The following is a 21,460-nucleotide window of genomic DNA, read 5'->3' on the forward strand; positions in this document are numbered from 1 at the left end:
CGTTGATTGTGTCGTCTGGTTCCACCGGAAGCTGCAAAGGATTTGAAAAATTAAATTCAACAGTCAAAATATTAATCAAATTCGAAAAATGGTGATCTGAATACTTCGGCACTGCGCTATTTTTTCAGTAAACAGGTATAAAATTATTTAGAACTCTTTAATCTCACAAGGCTGAATCAGTCCAAAAAGATATGTTAATTTGTTCACACAAGTAAATGAAATAATCGTCAATATATTTCACGGGGCCTCCGTGGCTCAGTCGGTTAGCGCACTAGCGCAGCGTAATGACCCAGAAGCCTCTCACCAATGCGGTCGCTGTGAGTTCAAGTCCAGCTCATGCTGGCTTCCTCTCCGTCCGTAAGTGGGAAGGTCTGCCAGCAACCTTCGTGGGTCGTGGGTTTCCCCCGAGCTCTGCCCAGTTTCCTCCCACCATAATGCTGGCCACCGTCGTATAAGTGAAATATTCTTGAGTATGGCGTAAAACACCAATCAAATAAATAAATAAATCAATATATTTCGGCTTAGTAAATAACGTATTACCTCCCTTGATATAGACATCTTATGTGGATAAAGGTAAAGACGACCCTATTTCTGGGCGGGATGTGCGAAAAACGGAGTTGTGTAATTTTTTTAGGGCGTCTGGGGTGTTAACTTTGAATTTGATCGCCAGTATTGCTCCAGAAACTCTGGTTTTATTTGTACTAAACATGGAGATCACCCGCACAGACAACTGAGACGCAACACCAGGCATAACCAACCACAACAACGCCAGCATTGGGCTTTGCACCGCACTTGGAGCCTTCAGTTGAGCAGTCGGAAAAGACTTTCAAAATGAAGGAGACGGCGACAAGAATTCGGAAGGTTGAAGAGCTGATTGGGCTCATGCAGAAAAACTTGGAATGTTCAATTTGGTATGTTCAACGTTCAGACATGTTGGTCGTCAGCGGGGAATAGTAAAGTTTATGTTACTCTATAGTTACTGTTAATGTTAAATCATAGGGTAGATGCAAAGGCTCTCGAAACCTGTCCGTAAACCCTAAATATGCCATATACCAGCCGCCTACATATATATAGGAGGCTGTTATATGACATACATGTGTATAGGGTATACAGACTGATTTCAAGCACCTGTGGGTAGATGGTTTAACTGCACGAATGTGGCTAAAGTGATCTATCGATGCAGACGTGCCAAGCAGACAGAGCCACACTGACTTCTGGTATCAGACAGGATGTCCAACAGATCTGTGAGTAGCAGTAACAAAACATTAGGTTTTTAGAGATGTTATTTTGTCCTTACCTGCGTAAAAGTGAATCTGTGATCGTATCAACATGTAACGGATGATTCAAAACAATCATGTATGGTCTCTACTCCAAAATATTTCACAATATCAAATGATTTCGGCGCACAGGTTGCCTCCACGTGAATGGGGTACTTACCATTTTTGGCTGCCATACTCATTGTCATGTGACCTGGGGATTCCGGCTGGAAATGTCATAAGCCATCAAGCTATAACTAGCTCGCAAGTCACACAGAGCTTCATGCATGGTGTGTTCACCCTGATATCTGGCCCTTCTGATGCGTACTCCTTACAAAGCAGGCAGGAGGATTTCACGAGAACGATGGTTAGGTTTCCATGTTGGTTCCCAGGTTAAATATTCATGTTAACTGAAAAGGAGGGAGGGATTATGGCCATTTTTACTTTACAAAGTAAATGAAAATTAGATCTGCAAGAAACGGCAAACACCAAAATTTATTTAATGAAATGCCACTAATACTTAAATTATTACAGGTAAATCAGTTCTCATAGCGGAAATTCGTGGGATCTGAAAAAACATTTCCTATCGTTTCCCAGGTCAAAGTCAGGATTGTTTCACAACAATCCTGAAATCCTCATGACTACAGGGCATGCATCGCTCTCAAGCAAAGGGTGGAATGCCCTGGAAGGAGTGTGCTTCTGACATTTCCGGCACAATATTTTCACAATATCACGGGACATGAAATTGATTATTGTGTGAAATTTAGAGTCCAAGCATGGTGGAAGTACACTGAAGCGAAGACTTTTCGTCAAAACACCAAGGATTTACTCTACTCGTTGATTGGAACATAAACTCAAGCTACTATTGTATGCAGAAAGGATTTATCTGGTCATCAATGCATAAATCTACAAGGTCAGGGTTTTATTTAAGATTAAATACTCAAGATTTAAAGCCGCTCTTAAGGGAGAACAGCGAGATCAGCTGGGCTCATTCCAGGGGCGAGTGAAGCAGACCTAGCATCTCGGTACGGTAGTTAAATTTGCTGTCAGCTTCACTCGTCAAGCTACATGTAGGCAGGGATATGACGTCAGTTCATTGAAGAGTGAGTATTTCACGATTATCATCTGGGATAAACAATGCGGTATGGGCGGCAACCCTGGTTCGAGTGGCACAACCACAAGAATGACAACGTGAAACGCTTTTTAATGTGTCGTAATCTCCACAGAAGCATATTTTTCGCTTTATTTCTTCAAATAAAAGCACGACCCACATCCTCAACTGTCACTGGTAGATGTATGTTGTATTCGAGCACTTACCTCTAAGAGAAAAGCCTCAGATAAGCTCACTGTTTTGCGTTTTCTCATTTTTTTGACAATGTCACGCTCTCTTTCCCTATCCCAGACTCCTTTTCACAGCTGCCGCAGAAGATTTTAGGCAAATTTTGAGATTAAAATACAACTCTTCTGTGTATAGATGGAGCAAAATATCATACACAGTTGATTGTGTTTTGCACAGTACAAATCAGAGTTAGATGTTCGCAACTATTTTTCAACATAAAAGTTAGTAGTATTTAGTATTTCCTTTATAGCTCTAAATTTTTAACTATTTTAGAAAATTATACTGAGACAGCATCATGCTCCTAAAACCTCACAACCAAACTTCCATCGCGTGATTGGAAACAGAAGATTCTGCAACGTTCTAAACAGTTTTAAGCAACTCAGTATTGCACAGCAGTTGAAAATTACCCAATTTGCTGCAAAGTATGCTGTTGTATGCGCTGTTAGTTTACTATTGGGAAGCTGTCAACAAATGACAGCCCCACAAGGGCTAGGAGAATGTGATAGACCAATTATAACTGTCAGTGTATAATAAAAGACAGGTGCTGATACTAGCCTGGGCTTCTGGCCATTCTTAGCCCAGACAATGTACGTTGTACACCCAGTTATCATATTCTGTCCTTATGTAGGTACCCATTAGATGACAAAGTTGGCTACATATGCCATGCATAATACCTAAATCCACTTAATACATGTCCTGTCTGTCAGCTGAGAAGGTTAGCCCACATTTTGCAAAACTGGCTTCAACGTTTGTAGTATAATTCCTAAGACTGTGAGGTTATGGGTGGGAGAAATTGAGCAGACGTCCTGATGCTGACCAAATCAATAAAGAAACCTTTATGTTCTTTTTACTTCAGTCTTGATTTGTTGAAAAATCCTGTATCCACAAAGTGCGACCACCAGTTTTGCAGGTAAGTTTGCTACTTTCTTTCAGTTTATACAGGCTTCTTTTCAGTAAATAAGAATGTTACATATATTCTAAAACTTACAGTTTTCCTCTTCTGAAAATATTTGTGCTAACTTGTAAGTATTATTTCATTGGCTTTTTCAAGCTTAAAGAATCTCTTTCATTTCACTAGCTACTGTAAGCATGTAATTTCACATGATCTGGAACTAACTCTGCATGATCTGGAGCCAATTCCACATGATCTGGAGACAATTCCTCATGATCTGGAGACAATAACACATAATCTGGATACAATTCAACATGATCTGGATACTGTTCAACATATTCCTAAGCCAATTCCACATGTTCTGAAACCAGTTCCACGTAATCTGGAGTCATTACCACATTGTCTCTAGACTATGCCACATGACCTGGAGACAATTCCACATGATCTGGAGACAATAACACATAATCTGGATACAATTCAACATGATCTGGAGCTATCTCTGCATGATCTGGAGACAATTCAACATGATCTGGAGCCATCTCCGCATGATCTGGAGCCATCTCCGCACGATCTGGAGCCATCTCTGCATGATCTGGAGCCATCTCCGCATGATCTGGAGACAATTCCATAAGATCAAGCTCATTTCACACAATGTGAAGCTAACTCTGTAACAGCCGGAGCTAATTTCAGATAGAAAAAGTTTGAAGTGTAGTTTTAATTCTTATGTTTGTATCCGAGACTACCAGAAATTAAACTACCAGCATCCATAGTGAAACTGCTGGAGAGTGCGTTCTGTAAGGTTTCTCTAATGCTCATTGTATGTGCTTTGTGTTTTGCCATTTTCAGGTTTTGTATCACAGAGTTTCTCCACAAGAAGTCATCTGTACCCTGCCCACTGTGCAAGAAACCAGTCACAAGAAGGTGAGCATTACTGTTAAATTACAGCTTTAAATTTACAAGACAAATCAAAATAATCAATGCACAGAACCAAGCTAAGCTTCTACATGTACCTATGGTATCCACAATGACTGAAATCATTATAACGCAGTCGTCACTTCTGATGTCTAGTCAATTCTGCTTGTCACTCATTTTTCAGTCAGAAATTGGACTCAGTTTTGCAAATCAGCAAAATGGCTTGAGAATAGTTTCATTGCAGTTCATAGGAGAATAAACTGAAACTTCTTTTTAAGATGTTTATAACTGTATTGACATGTATGGTTGCTGATGATATCTGTTGCTGATGATATCTATTGCTGATGATATCTGTTGCTGATGATATCTATTGCTGATGATATCTGTTGCGCACACATGAAAGGCCTGTGTATAACTGATATACGCCCGGTTTCCCCCCTGTCATATAAGTGAAATATTCTTGAGTACGGCGTAAAACACCAATCAAATAAATATATAACTATAACTGATATACCTAACAAAGACCATCGTCTCTGTAAGGGTGTATGTGACATGTGAAACATCTCTGTTGCCCTGTATCTGTCTCTGGTGTTCATCATGACAATATATTGTCATCACCGTGTATCCATCACTAGCACACTACTCCCTCCAAATAAAGCAGTCATCCGAACCGAAAAGATTTGCCCCAGGCAATCTTGTAATTGAATCTGGGAAAAAATCAAATCCGGACAAGGGAGATAATTAGTAATGGCTAGAATAAGCAGAAATCTGAACGGAACTGACAACAGTTGTATGATACAAAATGTACACAAGAAATTCAGGTACCTGTACTTGTGTTGATTGAGTTACCTGGTTTAATAAAACAATATCAGTCATAAAATTAATTTATCATATTACGAAAATTACATTGATGAAAACTTCAAACCTGATCAAATCTGGCCAAAAGTGATGCCTAAAGGCATATTTGTGACACTAGTTTTGCCCCTTTTTCCCATGAATATTTTGATATCGGCAAAAAAAAATAGAGGACACCTCCTCATGTTAATTTGGATAATGTGTCAAATCGATCGGCATAAATTCAAGGGACCACTAGTATTTATATATTATACCTCTTTGATTCTGCATGCTGGCTTTCTCTCCAGCCGTAAGTGGGAAGGTCTGCCAGCAACCTGCGGATGGTCGTGGGTTTCCCCCGGGCTGTGCCCGGTTTCCACCCACCATAATGCTGGCCGCCGTCGTATAAGTGAAATATTCTTGAGTACGGCGTAAAAAACCAATCAAAAAAAAAAAAAAAAAAAAATCTTTGATTCTGATTTAATATGCTCCTAGCTCATAAAAATACATTTATACATGTATATGTATACGTTGTAGTCTTAGACTTCTCATTCATAGCATTACTCAATCGATAAATCTTTAGCTCCAGGCCTGCCTCTTCTGTGTTATACGTAGGAGTCTGAGTGAGCGGCCCAAATTGGGTGACATTGTGAGTGGCATTCGGAGGCTTATGACAGCCTTCCATACCGATCAGGAATCATCAGGTGAGTTTCTCGTCCGAAACTTATCTGCTTCTTTGCTCTCACATATTATTCTACCAGGCCTTCAGTCTGATGGGCTCTTTTGGTTTTAACAAATGCAGAATAGTGGACCGACTAATAATTGCAGCCGAGTGCAAATGCGATTTTTTCATTTTCTTTTTAGAAGTTTAAACTAATATGTTCTTGTTTTGATATTGTTCTACTTTTATATACCGCTGAGTGAAGTTAAGGGACTACACTAGGAATCACGCAGTTTGTCCATATGTCTGTAGATTTTATGCATGCCTCTCCTCCCCAACTACTGCGCTGATTTCGACCAAACATACCATACATATTGCCTAACGTCTGAACTTGTGCATGCTGAAGTTTAATAACAGTCGGGTAATTATTTTCATAATTTCACTCGTTTAGGACATTGCGTAGAAGTGGGTTTTGTGTCTTCAGAGTTTGTCTGTGCATCCCCTCCCAAAAAAATCAGTTTTTAAGAAACTTACCATACATCTTTATTTCATCTCAACTTGTGCATGCTGAAGTTTAATTACAATAGGGTAATTATTTTCATGATTACTGCCATTCAGGTACTTTTCATGTGCACTGTATTCTCTTCTGCATGCTACGTCTCCATTCGAACTGGATGTACCTGTAGTGCTGTGCACAGATTGCCCATGAAACAGCCTGTAGGATGCCAAGCTATAAAGCAACATGACATGCTGTCATTTCTTTTAAGATTTTCATAGTTTACTTTCTTTTAGCTTTGCAAATGTTAGGGTATGGAAGAGGAGTTTTTCGGACATCCGGATTTTAGTTTATTCTCCGGTCATAATTGTGTTCAAATTGTTTATAACAAGATTCAGACATTTTTATCTGTGTTTATTTGCAACTTCATAAAAGTATTATAAGGATAAAGGTGTAGCAGTCAAGGGATTCATATAAGTTCAAATTTTACAAACCGAAACTCAAAAACTGAGGTTTGTTTTTTACCAAATTGAGTTTAATAAAAATTTACTGACCAATTTGGAGTCCATATTGAGTTAACAAAATTTTACAAACCAAGCTAACTTTTCTGTTGCACTGTATATATATTTCTGATAACATCCATGTCACAGCTTGAAATGTAGTACATGGATATACAATTAATAAAGCAACTTATTTGTAAAGATAACATGTGTTCTCTAATTCATATATTTGTTTTAGAACTTTTCTTTTCATCTTCAAATACTGTTTATTTAATACTGCAGTTTTCTTTTAAATATACTTTTTCTGCTTTATTGTCCATGAGAAAATGGCAGTTTGTTTAGCTTAACCTTCTGAGTTGAATAGAAGCCAAGACATCTCCTCCGTTAGACACATAATGACCCATTTTATTGTAAAGAGGCTCAGTAGCATGTTGATATGCAGTGGCTAGGTAATGGAAATTGGATCATGTACAATGCTGTAATGGCCTGAGAAATGGTTTTAATTTGTGTTAGAAAGTTCAGCTGTACAAATTCATTTTTCTCACGTTTTTTCAACATTTTGCTACCAACAGTTAAATCCGGTATAGTTGTTTCTGTCATGAATATTTTTTTTGTGTTCTGAAAATATTCCGTTTCTGATGCCAGACTTGAGCATATGGATCCCTGGTATGTATATATGGAAGTTTGACAGGTTTACTTTTGGTTGTGTTCATCAGCAAATCCATCACAAAGTTCACAGAGTGGTCTCCCTTCATCAACAGCTGTCACTCTACAGTCTGGCTCTGCAGGTTGTTTTAAAAGATCTCTAGAGCAACCAAACTCTGCCTCCATACAGGTAAGACCGGGATATTGAATGAGAGCACAAAATTTGCACAAAACACAAATAACTCTCCACTTGTGCTTCTGTGAAAGCTTTTACAACACTGAAAATATCCAAGAGTTTTTGTGTGTTTTCATGGACATTTGGACTGAACCCACCAAAAATGGGTTTTTAACTATCATCTTTAGTTTTAAATGTCTTTTATAACAATTATTTTTTTATTTTGATTTTTGATTGTTTGATTTATTTTTATGTGCCTTTTCCTGCATTGTAATGGCAGATATTTTACACAAAAAAGAACTACTTATATTATATTTTTATTTGGGCAGTTTCTCTGTTAAATCAAGTTCATCTACTCTTATCTATTCTTCTTCGTGTATTTTTCTTGTTAGGTGATTCGCTGATAATGGCTCCTCATGAAAGCTAATGTTTTATATGTTTTGTAAAACCAACGTTAAATAAATTATTGAGGCCTCCATGGACGCGGGCGTTAGCGTGTCAGTGCAGCGCAGTGGACCAGGAGCCTCTCACAGATGCGGTCGCTGTGTGTTCATCTCCAGATCATGCTGGCTTCCTCTCTGGGAAGGTCTACCAGCAACCTGCGGATGATTGTCTGTTTCCTCCTTTCTCTGTCTGGTTTCCTCCTGTCTCTGTCTGGTTTCCTCCCACCACATTGCCGGCCACCATCATATAGGTGAAATGTTTTCAAGCATGGCATAAAACACCAAAGAAATAAATAAGTTATGTGATCTTATTTTAGTATTTTTAAAAATTTGGATTAAGACGTCTGTTTTATCATCACTTTGATATTCCATCTCTTCAGTCTTGCATCACTGTATAAATCTATCCTTTCAGAATGATAAGTCTCTCAGGAACCTACGTCACTCCAAGAGAAGAAAGACCGAGGTCACACATGTGTTTATTGATGGTAAGCTCTGAATATATCCTTAAAAAACCTGTCTTAATCTACAGCTTTTGTCATTAGAAATTCTTGGCCCTAAAAATAAGCAAAGTTTTTGTGTTATGAAAGTGTGAGATCCATCATTAAAGGTAAGAAGAAAAGAAAGAGGTCATGTATGTACTGATGGTGTGAAGTTCTTTAAGGAGAAAGCTGTCATATTAACCTTCTGTAAGTAGAAATTTGATAAAAAGCCAAAGTTAGGGGCTTTTACGGGCAAGCCAACACCAAAAACTCTAGACATGGAATAAAAATAAAACTGAAAAATTTTGATCTTGATGTGTTTTGTTATTTTCCTGTTTTTCAAGGCATTTCAATTAAGTAAATATGTCTTCAACAGGACAAATTGCCAAAACAATCTACGTATTCCAATAATTAGATGATTTCCAAGTTTTACTTTCATTACTATACTTTCCTCTGATACTGAGAAAAAATTTAGTCTGCTCGTAAAAAAAAAAATAAATTTGGTGTGGCCCTGTGTATTATGAAAATTTACCAAACATAATAGATTACATTTTTAAGTTGATTTATCCATTACCTGTATCTTAACTGCTCTCTAGGTTTTTTTGTTATCCTTTTACAGATCTCACAGAGCCCTCGGAAGCGGCAGATTTGGTTCAGACCCATGTCAATGTTAGGTAAGTGCTAACATGTACATACATTTAGGATAAGTTTATTGTGGATTATCCTATACCTTTGCAAAAAGTCTGTCATAAAGTTGGTGATTCTGCAACGCTTTAGTTTCGGAAGAATAACTCCTCCACCTGTTGTCTCATTTTGATATCTTTTCTTGTGCAGGTACACTTTGTGGAACCTCAGATCAGGTTCCAAAAGCCATCAGATAAGATTCCAAAAACATTGAAGTGCTTGATTTTTTCTGTTTAATATGATATTGATATATGTTAACATGCTTATTTTGCTATCAGTAGCACTAGTTCATTACTAGCTGTGAAGGAAGGATTCCCTTCTTCTGGTACTTGCAAAGTGTTGGAGGCACTAAGTGGTTGACGGCTGTCATTAGGCCATCTGTATATTCGTGAAGTTTGGTATGGATCGTGAAGTTTGGTAGAGATCACTGGCTTTACATCACTATGGCATTCTCCATTTGCCTGAACTCATACTGCAGGTGAAAATCTGTGTGTAACATATCAGAAAGCTGCTTGCCAAACATCTGTGATCTTGTTTCCTGCGCCCCCTACAACTAGCTGCCTCTGTTTAGGGTAAAAAATGTTCCTGCTTCTCCGATCAGTAAACAATTCTTCTTGTCTCTGTGTCATGTAAATTTGGGAACATGCTTGTTTTAAATATAACTTACAAGTGAAAGTTTTTTTCTTTTACAGTGGAGGATTTCCTGCGAGCAGAGTACATGGTAAAAAGTGCGCTAAGAAAGGCAACGTCGCCTCACGTAAGGTAAAACAGTCAAACAGTGATGGAGAACTGACCAGTTTACCAAATCCCACAGAGCAAGCTGATGATGGGGAGGGTTCGTGCGAGGTAGAGCTGGTTAGGTACTTAGTGGAAGCTTCCTGTGGCGCACACTCCTCAAGTTCAAATGTCACGACCCAGAGGTTAGAGGAGGAGGATCAGGATGAGTCAGATGGAGGATCAGTGTGCAGAGGTAGTTATGAGGAGGAGGAAAGTGTGCAAAGTGAGTCAAACTGCAAGGAATTCGGTGACTGCGCTACAGAAGACAGAGATGATACCCATGATATTGTACATGAAGATGTTGTAATGCTTGAGAAGGGAGATGTTTCTGGCCATGCTAAACCAGAAAATAACCATGATCAGAACCCCAAACATGGACCAGGGGAAGAGAAGCATACATGCTCTAATGAAAATACGAAATTAAATGCCAAACAGTCCAATGACCTTTGTGATCTGGCAGATAGTTTGGATTATGGATTCATGGAGGAAAAGTTTGGCACAGTTTCTCAAACAGGAAGTGTTCCGGGTTCACAACCGCCAAAAGTTACAAAACCCATTTCGATTGGGACAAATGTGGCCGCTAAATCTAGTGTACCCTCTGGGGATCTTGAGATCAGTGTTCCTGTACTGGACAAGTCAAAGTCCTGCAGAACTTATGCAACAAGGCAGAAGATCAAGAAAGTCTCCAACTGGATGTACAATTTGCCACCAAGTGTAGGAAAGAATTCCGTAAATTCTGGCTGTACTTCAGAACCCAGTGTTTCTACAGGTGCATTAAAAAAAAGTGATTTGGCCTTGGAAGGTAATGTGGAGTCTGAGTTGACAACAAAACGCCCCCTTCTGGCAAGGAGGATATTCAAGAGCAGACAGCTGTGTGCTGTCAAAAGATCAACGCCGCCCAGAGAGGAAATCACAGACCCTAGTGCTGAAGATGATCCTTACGTGTTCAAATCTAGCCAGAGAACTCCGAAAAGAGGGAAGAACCAAAAAGGCCGAAAGGGAGGGAAGAGGGCTTCAAGAGGAAGAGTGAAGCAAAGGGCAAAGGATAGAAAGCCCCAGCTGTGTGTTGTTCAGATGGAAAAGACAGATGCTTCTGTGACATCAGATAATCAAGCTACAACTCCTCAAGTGGTCTTGGAAACACAACCGTTTGAGATAAATGGCAACCCTGATGAGGATGTATTAAATGGTGAAGAGGAATGCGAATCCATGCAGATCCGCAGGCAAACATCTGATAAAGTTTCTCCAAAAGCGATGGGCGAAGTGGGTGGAGCGGTTTCAGGTGAAGTTTCAGGGGTGAGTGACAGTGATTCCGCGGTAATTCCTCCTAGTGTGTTTGTACCGCCACAGAGAAGAGTGCTGAGATCATCTAGGCCGCAGCAACCACTGATACTTAACACTGATTCTTGTGCTGAGGGTAAGAAGATGGGAAAGCAGAGGAAAAACAGAAAACTGGAAGTTGAAGCAAAGAAGCAAGCTGATCAGAGAGATATGGATAAGCTGATTTCAAAGATTAGCCAGGCTGAGAGTTTTGAATTATTATTCTCCAGTCAGGATGTTCACAAGCAGATGACTGCAGAGACCAGAAAAAAATCACAAAGATCTACCGAGGACAGAGCTGTTCAAGAGTCTGAGGCATCCGATGAAGGTGGAAGTAGTTCTCAAGACATAATTAAAGATACACTTGAAACAAATGCTCAGTTAGAATCAACTAAAGGCCCAGGGGATCCCAAAACAAAATGTTCTTCAGTGCCACCAAAAAAAGTGATATCGTACGAATTGCCATCAATAGCTTCCAGGCAGTCTGCTTCTAGCCCCAAGAATCTGACGCACATTTTGCCCTCAGCAGATGTAATTGCTCCTACTTTATCCAAAATGGGGAAATTGCTCAAGTCCGTACAGGTTAAACGAAAAACACCCTCTACTTCTGCCAGCCCAGATTTACTGTCTAAACGCCCCGCAGTATCTGATTTTGTAGGGGAGACCTCTGAAGACAGTAGCGTTTCCATCATTTCACCCACTGGGCAGCCAGGCCAATTAGCTAAAGCATCAACCCCACCCACACAGGTCAGTCCATCAAATCAAACTGGTGAAGTTTACCACAGTTCTGGGGTCTATTCAAAAGTAGCCGAGGATGAAAACAAACCGGTTCCATCCTCATACAATATGCAGAAACCAACAAATCTTCAAGATGCAACAGGTGGGTTTGTAATCATAATGCTTATGTCCATACTTGTAGGCTACTAACTTGTTGATGTTCAATTCATCATCTTTATTGCGGAACATCTTTAATATATAAAATTAAATTTTGTCATTCATGGTGCTTTCTTAGAATGTGAAAAGAGGATTAAGTGGTTCTCAGGACAGTGTATTTGTATCTTCTGGTCACAAAGCTTGTTTAATTTTGAAGGCCAGTCTGATCAAGTTTCTTGTGAACATTATTCTGTGGTTTCACACAGAATTAAATATCTTGACTCGGTTTTATTTATGGACATGCAGTGCATAACGATTGTGTTGATTTGACTGAAAGACTAACACTCAGTCTGTATGGTGCTACATGTAAACAAGTTAAGCTAGGCATCAAAACAGGCATTTCCATGCCTGTAGAAAGGCATTGTAGGACTAGAACAAGCACGACAAAAATGCTTTTTCAGAAGCAGATCAAGCCTAAAATTGAGCCTTTTGATGCCAATACTTCAGGGCAAAGAGAACACTAAAATATAGTTGATATTGAATTAAAGGCCTTTAAACAATGTTCATGAAATTAGTTTAATTTATTTTTTTTTAGAATTTTTCAACCCAATAAGATGTTTTTTTTTTTTTTAAACATCTGTAGTGATCCAGAGGATATGAGTGACTTCAAATCCATATTTTTAACTTGACATTTCATGTCAGGGTACATTCAGCGAATACATTCCTAGCATCTACAAGTACATATGTATACAGGTGCACCATGGTCTTCCTCCGTTCAATGTTTTAAGAACTGATATCTTCAAGGGGTTATATACTGAAAATGATACTTCATTTTGAGAATGCCATCACAGCACTCATGAGCTCATGTGCAGATGAGAAGGGATGGGAAAGGGCCATCACCCACCCACTCATTCTGTGCTTTGAACATGTGTATCATTAGGTTCCAACTTCTGGAGGGGATAGGAAGGCCTCAGTAATGGGCCGTCTCCCACTCACTCGTTCTGTGCTCTGAACATGTGTATCATTAGGTTCCAACTTCTAGAGGGGATAGAAAGGGGTTAGTAATGGGCCGTCTCCCACTAACCTACCTCTTCCATTGGTTGGGATAGTTATGGTGGCAAAATTCGTACTTGCTTTTATTATTATTTCACTGTTTTTGTGTGGATTTCATTTGTAAGATTTAAATATTTATAATAAAACTAACAAGTAAACATTTGCTAAACACAGTACCACGGCGCAATTTAAGTCCATAGTTTGTGATAGCATTTTCAGGCCCTATACAAACGGGGTGAGCATGTGAAAGTATAAGCACATTCCCGTCCGGTGGATACCTTTGACGGAGTCAAGTGGAATGTCATTACATAGTAACATAAAATACATGTATATACTGAGAAATCTGTTTTCATTTTCTTTAATTTGCGAATTGTAATTAAACTTTTTGAGATTTAGAGGTTTCTCCCTTCATGTGAAGGAGTGTAAGCACCCTAGTGAACCTCAGTTCAGATCACCAGCTTTGACCTGATTTATACTGTCCATAATTTATACTGTCCAAAACATTTCTAGGCGAGGTAGAGGAGAGCCAAAATCATGTTGTGTTGCATGAAGATTAACGGATGGAACAGTTTGTGTGTGAACTTCCCTGCGTTGAAAATGTACCTGCTTTTTCTGTTGTCATTACTGTTGTTTCCTCTTCATAATAATGTGTAAGTAAACAGTTACATTTTCTATCCACCAAAGCATCTGGCGGGGGTAATCTCAATCACAGTTCAGGAAATTATACCAATGTATTCCCAACTACATGCTCAATGGGATACAGTTTTGATGGGGAGAATAGCTATCCATACACCTGACTAACCTTTTTTTAAATTTTGGGATCTACCGAATGGTATTTTTCCGTGCCAGCTGAAGGGGCTCCTGTGGGGGCTTCTGATACCTGTGAAATGGGATAAACACCAAAGGGGTTCTGTTTGGGATTCTTTCATAACGTACATGAATTGGTTTATAACAAAAATCTTCTGTTGTGGTCATGATTATTATCATTTGGCTATTTTAATTTTGGCCCAGCGTGCTTTGAGAAAATTTTATTAGTCTGCATATTTCACACTTTTAAAGTATTTTTACACCTTTGGTGTAGTGGGGAAAACTTCATCGGTTTATCTGATGAAGTCGGCACTATTGGACATTGGAACAAACTATGCAGAACTGACAAAAGCCCCACACCTCCACATGTAGGTGAAATAACCCTAGAATATTTCTTGTCCGGCCAACATCCAGTATCTTATTGGTACTCCTTTAGTAACACCGACTACTGGAGCTAATCTTAAGAAAATTGACCATCTGTTTCCTCTTTCCATTCGAATCACAAAAAAATGTTGCTTAACTCTCAACTGCTGCCACAAAACTAAAATGTGTGTAAATCTAATTTTGATGCAGTAAATTTATCTTTTATGGTTTGTTTATATTTGATGATACATATATCTTCAAACATACTATGCTAAATTGATGTCCTCTCTTTTCTTGTAAATATTGTCTTCTTTGTATTAATGTATTATAAACTTAACTGTGATCCTATCACCAAACTACTGTAAATTTATTTGTTTTCCTTTCATTTGTATCTAATTATTTGAGAATTTCTTTGATATGATACATGTAAGTCGATGTGTCTCTTCTGCAAATATTGTAAGATAATGTATTATATAGAGGGCCTCTGGGCAGAACAGTTCTTGAGAACTGACATAGCTATGTCTACATTTGTATCATAATTACCCTCTGAAAATAAAGTTATACATGCACACACACACACACACCACACACCACACGCACACCACACACCACACACCACACGCACACCACACACACACACACGAATGTATTGGGTGTATGATATGACTTTGATGTAGTTTTGTACACAAGTCCATGTTTGTGTACCTATATGATGACTGACTGGTCGATCATATTACAGTATTTGTGCACTTTTAATATATGAGGAAAACAGATAAAATCAGTTCTCTTTTGCCTTGTGTTTGTTCAGAAGCCCCAGCAACCAGCCCAGGATTGTTGTTTTGTACCGAAGACAGTGATAGCAGCTCCACAGAGGACTTGGACATCCACCCAACCTCTGATGAGTACGCCATACCCGCACTAGGTAAGTGAGACAATTCCTACACATCTTTTGTGATTCACTTCAGCAAAATGCCAGATGAAAATTCATTTTCCAACATAAAAAAAATAAATCAGGGGGGCAGAACTCATGCTTTGAAAGCCTGCTTTGCTCGATACCCAAGTGAGGAAAATAATTGAAAGGAATATTAGTCCATCTGTAAGACTTTAACTGGAATGGGGACCTCCGTGGCTCAGCTGGTTAGTGCTCTAGCGCAGCGTAATGACTCCTGAGCCTCTCACCAATGTGGTTGCCGTGAGTTCAAGTCCAGCTCATGCTGGCTTCCTCTCCGGCCGTACGTGGGAAGGTCTGCCAGCAACCTGTGGATGGTTGTGGGTTTCCCCAGGGCTCTGCTGCTTTCCACCCACCATAATGCTGGCTGCCGTTATATAAGTGAAATATTCTTGAGTAGGGCATAAAACACCAATCAAATAAATAATAAATTAATTGAAATGTATTCCAATGCCATTAGATGCAGAGGAGATCTTAGTTATCAAGAGGAACACAGCAACTACATGTATTTTTAACAATACATGTAGCTTCTGTGAGACACTGTAGGACTGTTTGCTAACTGCTTTAGAATTGCCTTCACCGTTTGTTTAGTGGGGGTAAGGTTTTTCAGCCAACCATCTTTGCACTTCTGTGACTGGAATTCTTCACCCTTTTTGCATATTTGCAAGGTGTTTATTCAAGCATATTGTGGAGGCATTATTCTGTGTTAACTGATAAAATTATACTTTCTGTTAAGCCTTGAAATTGTAGGTTTGTCCAACCCAACCTAAGAAGTTTTTGTACCCAAAATCAGATTTAAAAATGTGCATAAGTTGCACTGAAAGTTGCTCTTTCATGTGCAAAAAGGTTGAGGAGTTAGGGTAATCTGTATTGTCTTGTCAGGTTAAGGAAGTCTACAAATCTACACAGGTTAAATGCTCTCTATAGGTTGTCGGCTTGTCGGATACATCACAAGTCTCGTCCAACATTATGCCAATGAAGTCACTTGCCTGTAATTTGTCAAGAATGCTTTCCTCCGCGACTTGTTCTATACACTCCTCCATTTCGGAGACAATTTGCGGCCGTTTGTAGTACTGCTTCACTTTTACACCATTCAAAACTTGCAAGTCCATTAGGTCTCGAAAATTATCAGCGGCAATGTTATTTTTGGCCATCACAAAACAGTTCTTAGCTGAATCGTTTCGCTGTTCATTTTTTCGTTGTACGTATTTTGGCTGACTTCGCGAACTTTTTTCATGGCCGCATCTGTGTGAGAGCGCATATGTAAAATCTTTACAGCCTCGATGTGTTGTTTAGAATCTTGATGGCGGGACAATGCGCTGAGTTGAAAGTTACAACAGCCCTGGTTTGTTGTGAAGGAATTGTCAAAATTTGCACTTTTACAAGTGTTACATATCATACCCGAGGCCTGGGATTCGGATTTGGCCCTACTCAACCATGGAAATTTCATTTGCCATTCGGTTTGAAACGATCGAGTGCAAGCCCGTTTAGGTGCCGATACTGCGTCTGTGTCAGTGTGTGAAGTTTTTTTCAGATTCATCCGGCTCAGGTGATTCAGAATCACGCATGACAACAGTGTGGCTAGACTCGGATCCACCGCCGAAAAACTTTGACAACTTGGACTGTTTGCTCATGATTTGCTTTGAATGATAGCACATTTGCTCAGCGGACCGCTTACACTTTACAGCGCGTGCTGTGTGCATTGAAGCAGTGCGTCAATTCATTGATCCCCCTCTAGCAGCATACGTTGCAATTGTAGGCCACGCATGCTATTTTTAGCGCTGGATGTGCCATGTTGCTACCGTAGAACACATGGATGCTGGTTTATGAAAATAACTGGATACATGAATTATTTTAGTGATAAATCAGCTTCCATGGGCACTTGGATGTGGTTGTAAATTTTGGGGGTTTTTTTTTGTTGCATCCTATGGGAACCCTGCCGATGCATTTTTTGCGTCCAAGTCAAAAAACACGCGTCAGAGACGCGTGTTTTTTGCGTCCGGTAAATCCCTGGATTACAGTAGTATATGTATGTGTAGAGCTTTAGCAGAACAATGGAGCAGTAGTAGAATGGTAGAAGCTACATGTAGTGGTGGGTGAGTCATTGCAAAAAATTGATGAAACACAGTGGACATATCTGCCAGTCTGTTTTTTATTTTTTTGGTTTGATTTTGAAGGAATAATTTTCAAACCGGGGCTAGATTGAACTGCTCTTTTGTCCTTTCTTCCAGGCAATGTCCATACAATGTCTACGAAAAGTGTGGCAGAGACATCAAGCCAGTGGTTACCTGCTGTTGAAGAAGCCATTGTGGATGAGGATACATCCACAGAAGCTCAGGAAATACCCCATCTCAGTTCTCATCCTGTAACAGATGTGAGTACAAGATTGGAGCAAGACACTGCTGCAGTGCAGTCTGGCATTCATCAGGGTGGCATCCGTGATGATGCACAAGGAAAAGTGGACTCCATTCAAAGTGTTTCAGAAAACTGTGTTCCGGAAAGCCCTCTGGTGCTAGATGGGGATTCTGCTCCAAATCACCCAACCCCTACACATGAGAATTCGACACCAGTAGTTGGGACAGATTCTGTTGATCTGGGTGCCACAGCTGATAAATTGAAGACAAAGAATGATGATGACTTTCTGCAAACTGGGAATGTTGCAGTAGCTGAAGACAGTCCAAAAGAAGTTCACTATGCCTGTGTTGGCCAGGATGGCAGAGGGACGGAAATGGAAGATAAAAGAAATGAAAACAGGGATATGGACACGCCAGTTGGAGAAGCAACTGTAGCCATTAAATCTCAGTCAGATGATGGTAGTGCTAGGAACACTCAAGAATTGAAGTCTGGAGACAACATTTTTGACTCTGACGTGGACTTACGTTTAGTTTCAGAAAGCTGTGGTGGAAGTCTGTCCAAATCTTGTCATGAAATGGAAAGCCTTACCGTTGTCCCACTATCACTCGTGGAGGGTTTAGATGAGGAGCCAAAATTGAAGCAGGTATCACTGGAGAACAAGTCTACTGGTTCAGTTGTAGGTGTGCAGTCCAGTACTGGCCACTCAGACTCAAGCCCTAAAAACACACATCAGAAGATGTCCAGTGCTGTGGTAGAAAGTAGTTCAGGCTTTGTTTCTGTCACTCCTGGAGCCTCGGTTGAGGTAGTACATCCAATACGCACAAGTTTTAACTGTGCAAGAAATGCTTTGTCCAAGACGACCACAGATGAGACAGCCAGTCCTAAGTCTGCGGAATTCCCTGTCATTCTGCCTCTGTCTGATGATAGACCATTGTGTTCCATGAGAACAAAGTCATTCAGAAGGAGATCTCCAAGAGTGTCTTACGAAAACCTCGCTCTTTTTTCTCAATCCCCGACTCAACTGAAGTCTGGTGCAAGTAACTCTGATACCACAATACCTCAGTCCCTGGACGATTGTGCATTTCAGGAAGGCTCAGGTGATAAACCTCAATCAAATAATTCAGAGCCGTTGGCCAGTGGCGTGGTGAATGAAAATCCTGATTGGAGTCAAAATAAAAGCTTGCCATCGGATACTGCTAAAGATAAAGATGAACCTGCAGATCCACAAGCAACATTGTCTCCACAGAAAGAAGATGAGGGCCTGAACGACAATGCTGTTGACACCTGCACAGAAGAAACTTTGCCCCCCAGTATGGATCTGGACGATTTGAGTGGCAGTGGGATTCACCCTTCGTCCGTGACCGAACCTCAGTCCTCTGTCGTCCTGGTACAGGACAGCGCTAGGGTCATTCCATGCAGTTTAGAACCCCCAGTTTCCAGTGCGCAAGTATCCGTCATGAGGCCTTCTAGGAAAAGAACTCGTAGATCTGCAAAACAGGAAGCTAAAAATTCTGATTCTGATTCAGAACTGAAGGAGGAAGAACCCCTCATTCGCAGGGTGAAGCGCACAAGGAGCCAACGAAATCTGGTAAATGGTTCAGGAAGTTTTCTGTCCGATTCCAGTATCTCTCAGTCCATTCTTACTGAACCAAAGACAAAAGCTCAAGGTAAAAGTCAAACTGCAGAAAACCCTCCAGAGCCAACACAGATCTGTGAGGATACTCTGAGAGAACAGTCCCCAGAGAGTAGAACATCTTCTGCTAAAACCAAGGGCGCTCATCTTGATGATTCCCTGGTGCTGATCAAGAATCTGGTCAAGACACAGGCTTTGAAAGCCAAGATGAGCAAAGGCAAGGTTGATAGTCCCAGCAGCTCTGTTGTGGGAAGACCTTGTCAGAACACATGTACTGCGTCTCAATGTCCAGACAAGGTGAAAAAATTTACACCAGCAGTGGTGTGTGATCATGAAGAAGATTTTGGAGAAGGTCGTAAAGGGAAGGAAGATGATCTCCGAGTTTTGAGAAGCTCAGCCCAGCCGAGAGATGATGACAGTAAATGTTCTCAGAGAAATGAGTCGCAGCCATATGAAACTGCAAAGGTAGGTACAAGAAAAAAGAATCGTTTCACTGATGGTCAGGGTGTGAAGGACACATGTGACAATCTTAACGCAGCAACCACAGAGGGTGGAAAACAGTGTTCACCAGATGTTGTGCTTGGTAGTGGAGAGATTCCTCACCTTGGTCCTGGACAGTCTCCCGTGGAAGAAGTCTCAGAGAAGTCTGAAAAACTGCGCAGAAGCGGAAGACGTCGACGGGGGAAAGTGATTAAACCAGTGATTGTTGACACTGATTCAGATTCCGACAGCCCCTTTGAACTCACCGATGCGGCTGAGATTGAGGACCAGGAAGATTTGCCAGAGTTGGAGGTTACCAAGGACCCAAAGCCTGAATCAAGCCAACAGGCACAGGTAGTTATTAACTCAAAGTTTCAGGCCTGGGAAATCAGTGAATTTAAAACGTGTTTGTCTAACCTTGAAAAGCACATAATAGTAAGATGTTTGAACAGTATACCAAAAGCTGTTGATTTACAAAGGTTTTCCATTCTTGCTTCGTTATTTTCATTATTGTGCTTGGTGGGAGGGGGTTGGGTGTACTGAATAATCTTTTCAAATGGAGTCAGCTACATGTTCATAGACAAAGCAAACTACTCTGATCAAGTAGAAAATGTTTTCTGTAATTTTATTTTTGAATTGTGGGATACATATCAAAATCTGGTGTTTCCTTTAGGTGTGCTTTGATAGAGAGCAGAATGAGGGAAATGATGGGTCCAAGCCAAAAAAGAAACCTGTTCGTCCTGTGATCAGTGATGACAGCGATGATCCAGATGATGATGATGATATTGTGAAGCCCGGTGATGCTGAAGGTTAGTATCCAAGAGAAATAAGGGAAAGGTTTTATTCAAGTTTCCTGTGATTTCTCTCTCTGTCTTTGACTTACATCCAAACTGACAAAAGGTTGTTGAAAAGTGAAAAGGTGTGTTGTCATGTAGATGACTATAGGTTGAAATATTGTGTCAGGGATGGAAAACCAATTTAGCTGTTCCAGGTGACCAATTAAACCAAAGGGAATGACACTGTAGATAATATGCAGGTACTTGTAGTATCATCCTTGCTGTTGTTTCCTTTGTGAGTTAAGCCATATTGACATGGTATGATTTGTCGTATTGAATTTGTCTAGTGGACTGAGAAATGACAGCTGATTTCAGATGATGTGAATTGCTGAATACTACAATGCGTGAAATAGGACTAGTTGAATGTGACTGGTTTGACAAATATGTCAGTGCACCTAGTGGTATTTAGTAACACCAGAAGTTCATTACCTAGGAGTATGCAACTTCCCTATACCTAGTCTCCACGGCACGGTACACATGTTACATCATCTGTAGAAGCTCGCGACACCTGGTGGAGAAATATGCCAACTTCTTGGGTGGCAATCATTAACTGAATCACAGGAAATCCAATTGTAAACGGCTGCTACAAGAACTGGCCGTACCTTAAAACCGAAACTCTGTATTTAAAAACTACAATTTCGATAATCATTGTTGGCATGCAGCTATAAACCCATTGACTATTTTTTGATATTTCCAAG

The 21,460-nt window shown here is 40.1% G+C and overlaps 1 protein-coding gene across 1 annotated transcript; it reads left to right on the top strand.

Annotated features, from left to right (window-relative positions):
* The first annotated feature begins 748 nt into the window (after positions 1 to 748).
* Positions 749 to 20,740, top strand: LOC135478303 (uncharacterized). The gene is made up of 11 exons (XM_064758578.1): positions 749 to 911; positions 3,452 to 3,505; positions 4,334 to 4,408; positions 5,849 to 5,937; positions 7,607 to 7,725; positions 8,566 to 8,638; positions 9,252 to 9,306; positions 10,009 to 12,293; positions 15,318 to 15,431; positions 17,690 to 20,280; positions 20,600 to 20,740. Exons 1-11 carry the CDS (start codon positions 832 to 834, stop codon positions 20,738 to 20,740), a joined length of 5,676 nt encoding a protein of 1,891 aa, XP_064614648.1. The 5' UTR covers positions 749 to 831.
* The last annotated feature ends 720 nt before the right edge of the window (positions 20,741 to 21,460 follow it).

This window comes from Liolophura sinensis, chromosome 11 (assembly GCF_032854445.1).
Source record: "Liolophura sinensis isolate JHLJ2023 chromosome 11, CUHK_Ljap_v2, whole genome shotgun sequence".
NCBI classification, from domain to species: domain Eukaryota; kingdom Metazoa; phylum Mollusca; class Polyplacophora; order Chitonida; family Chitonidae; genus Liolophura; species Liolophura sinensis.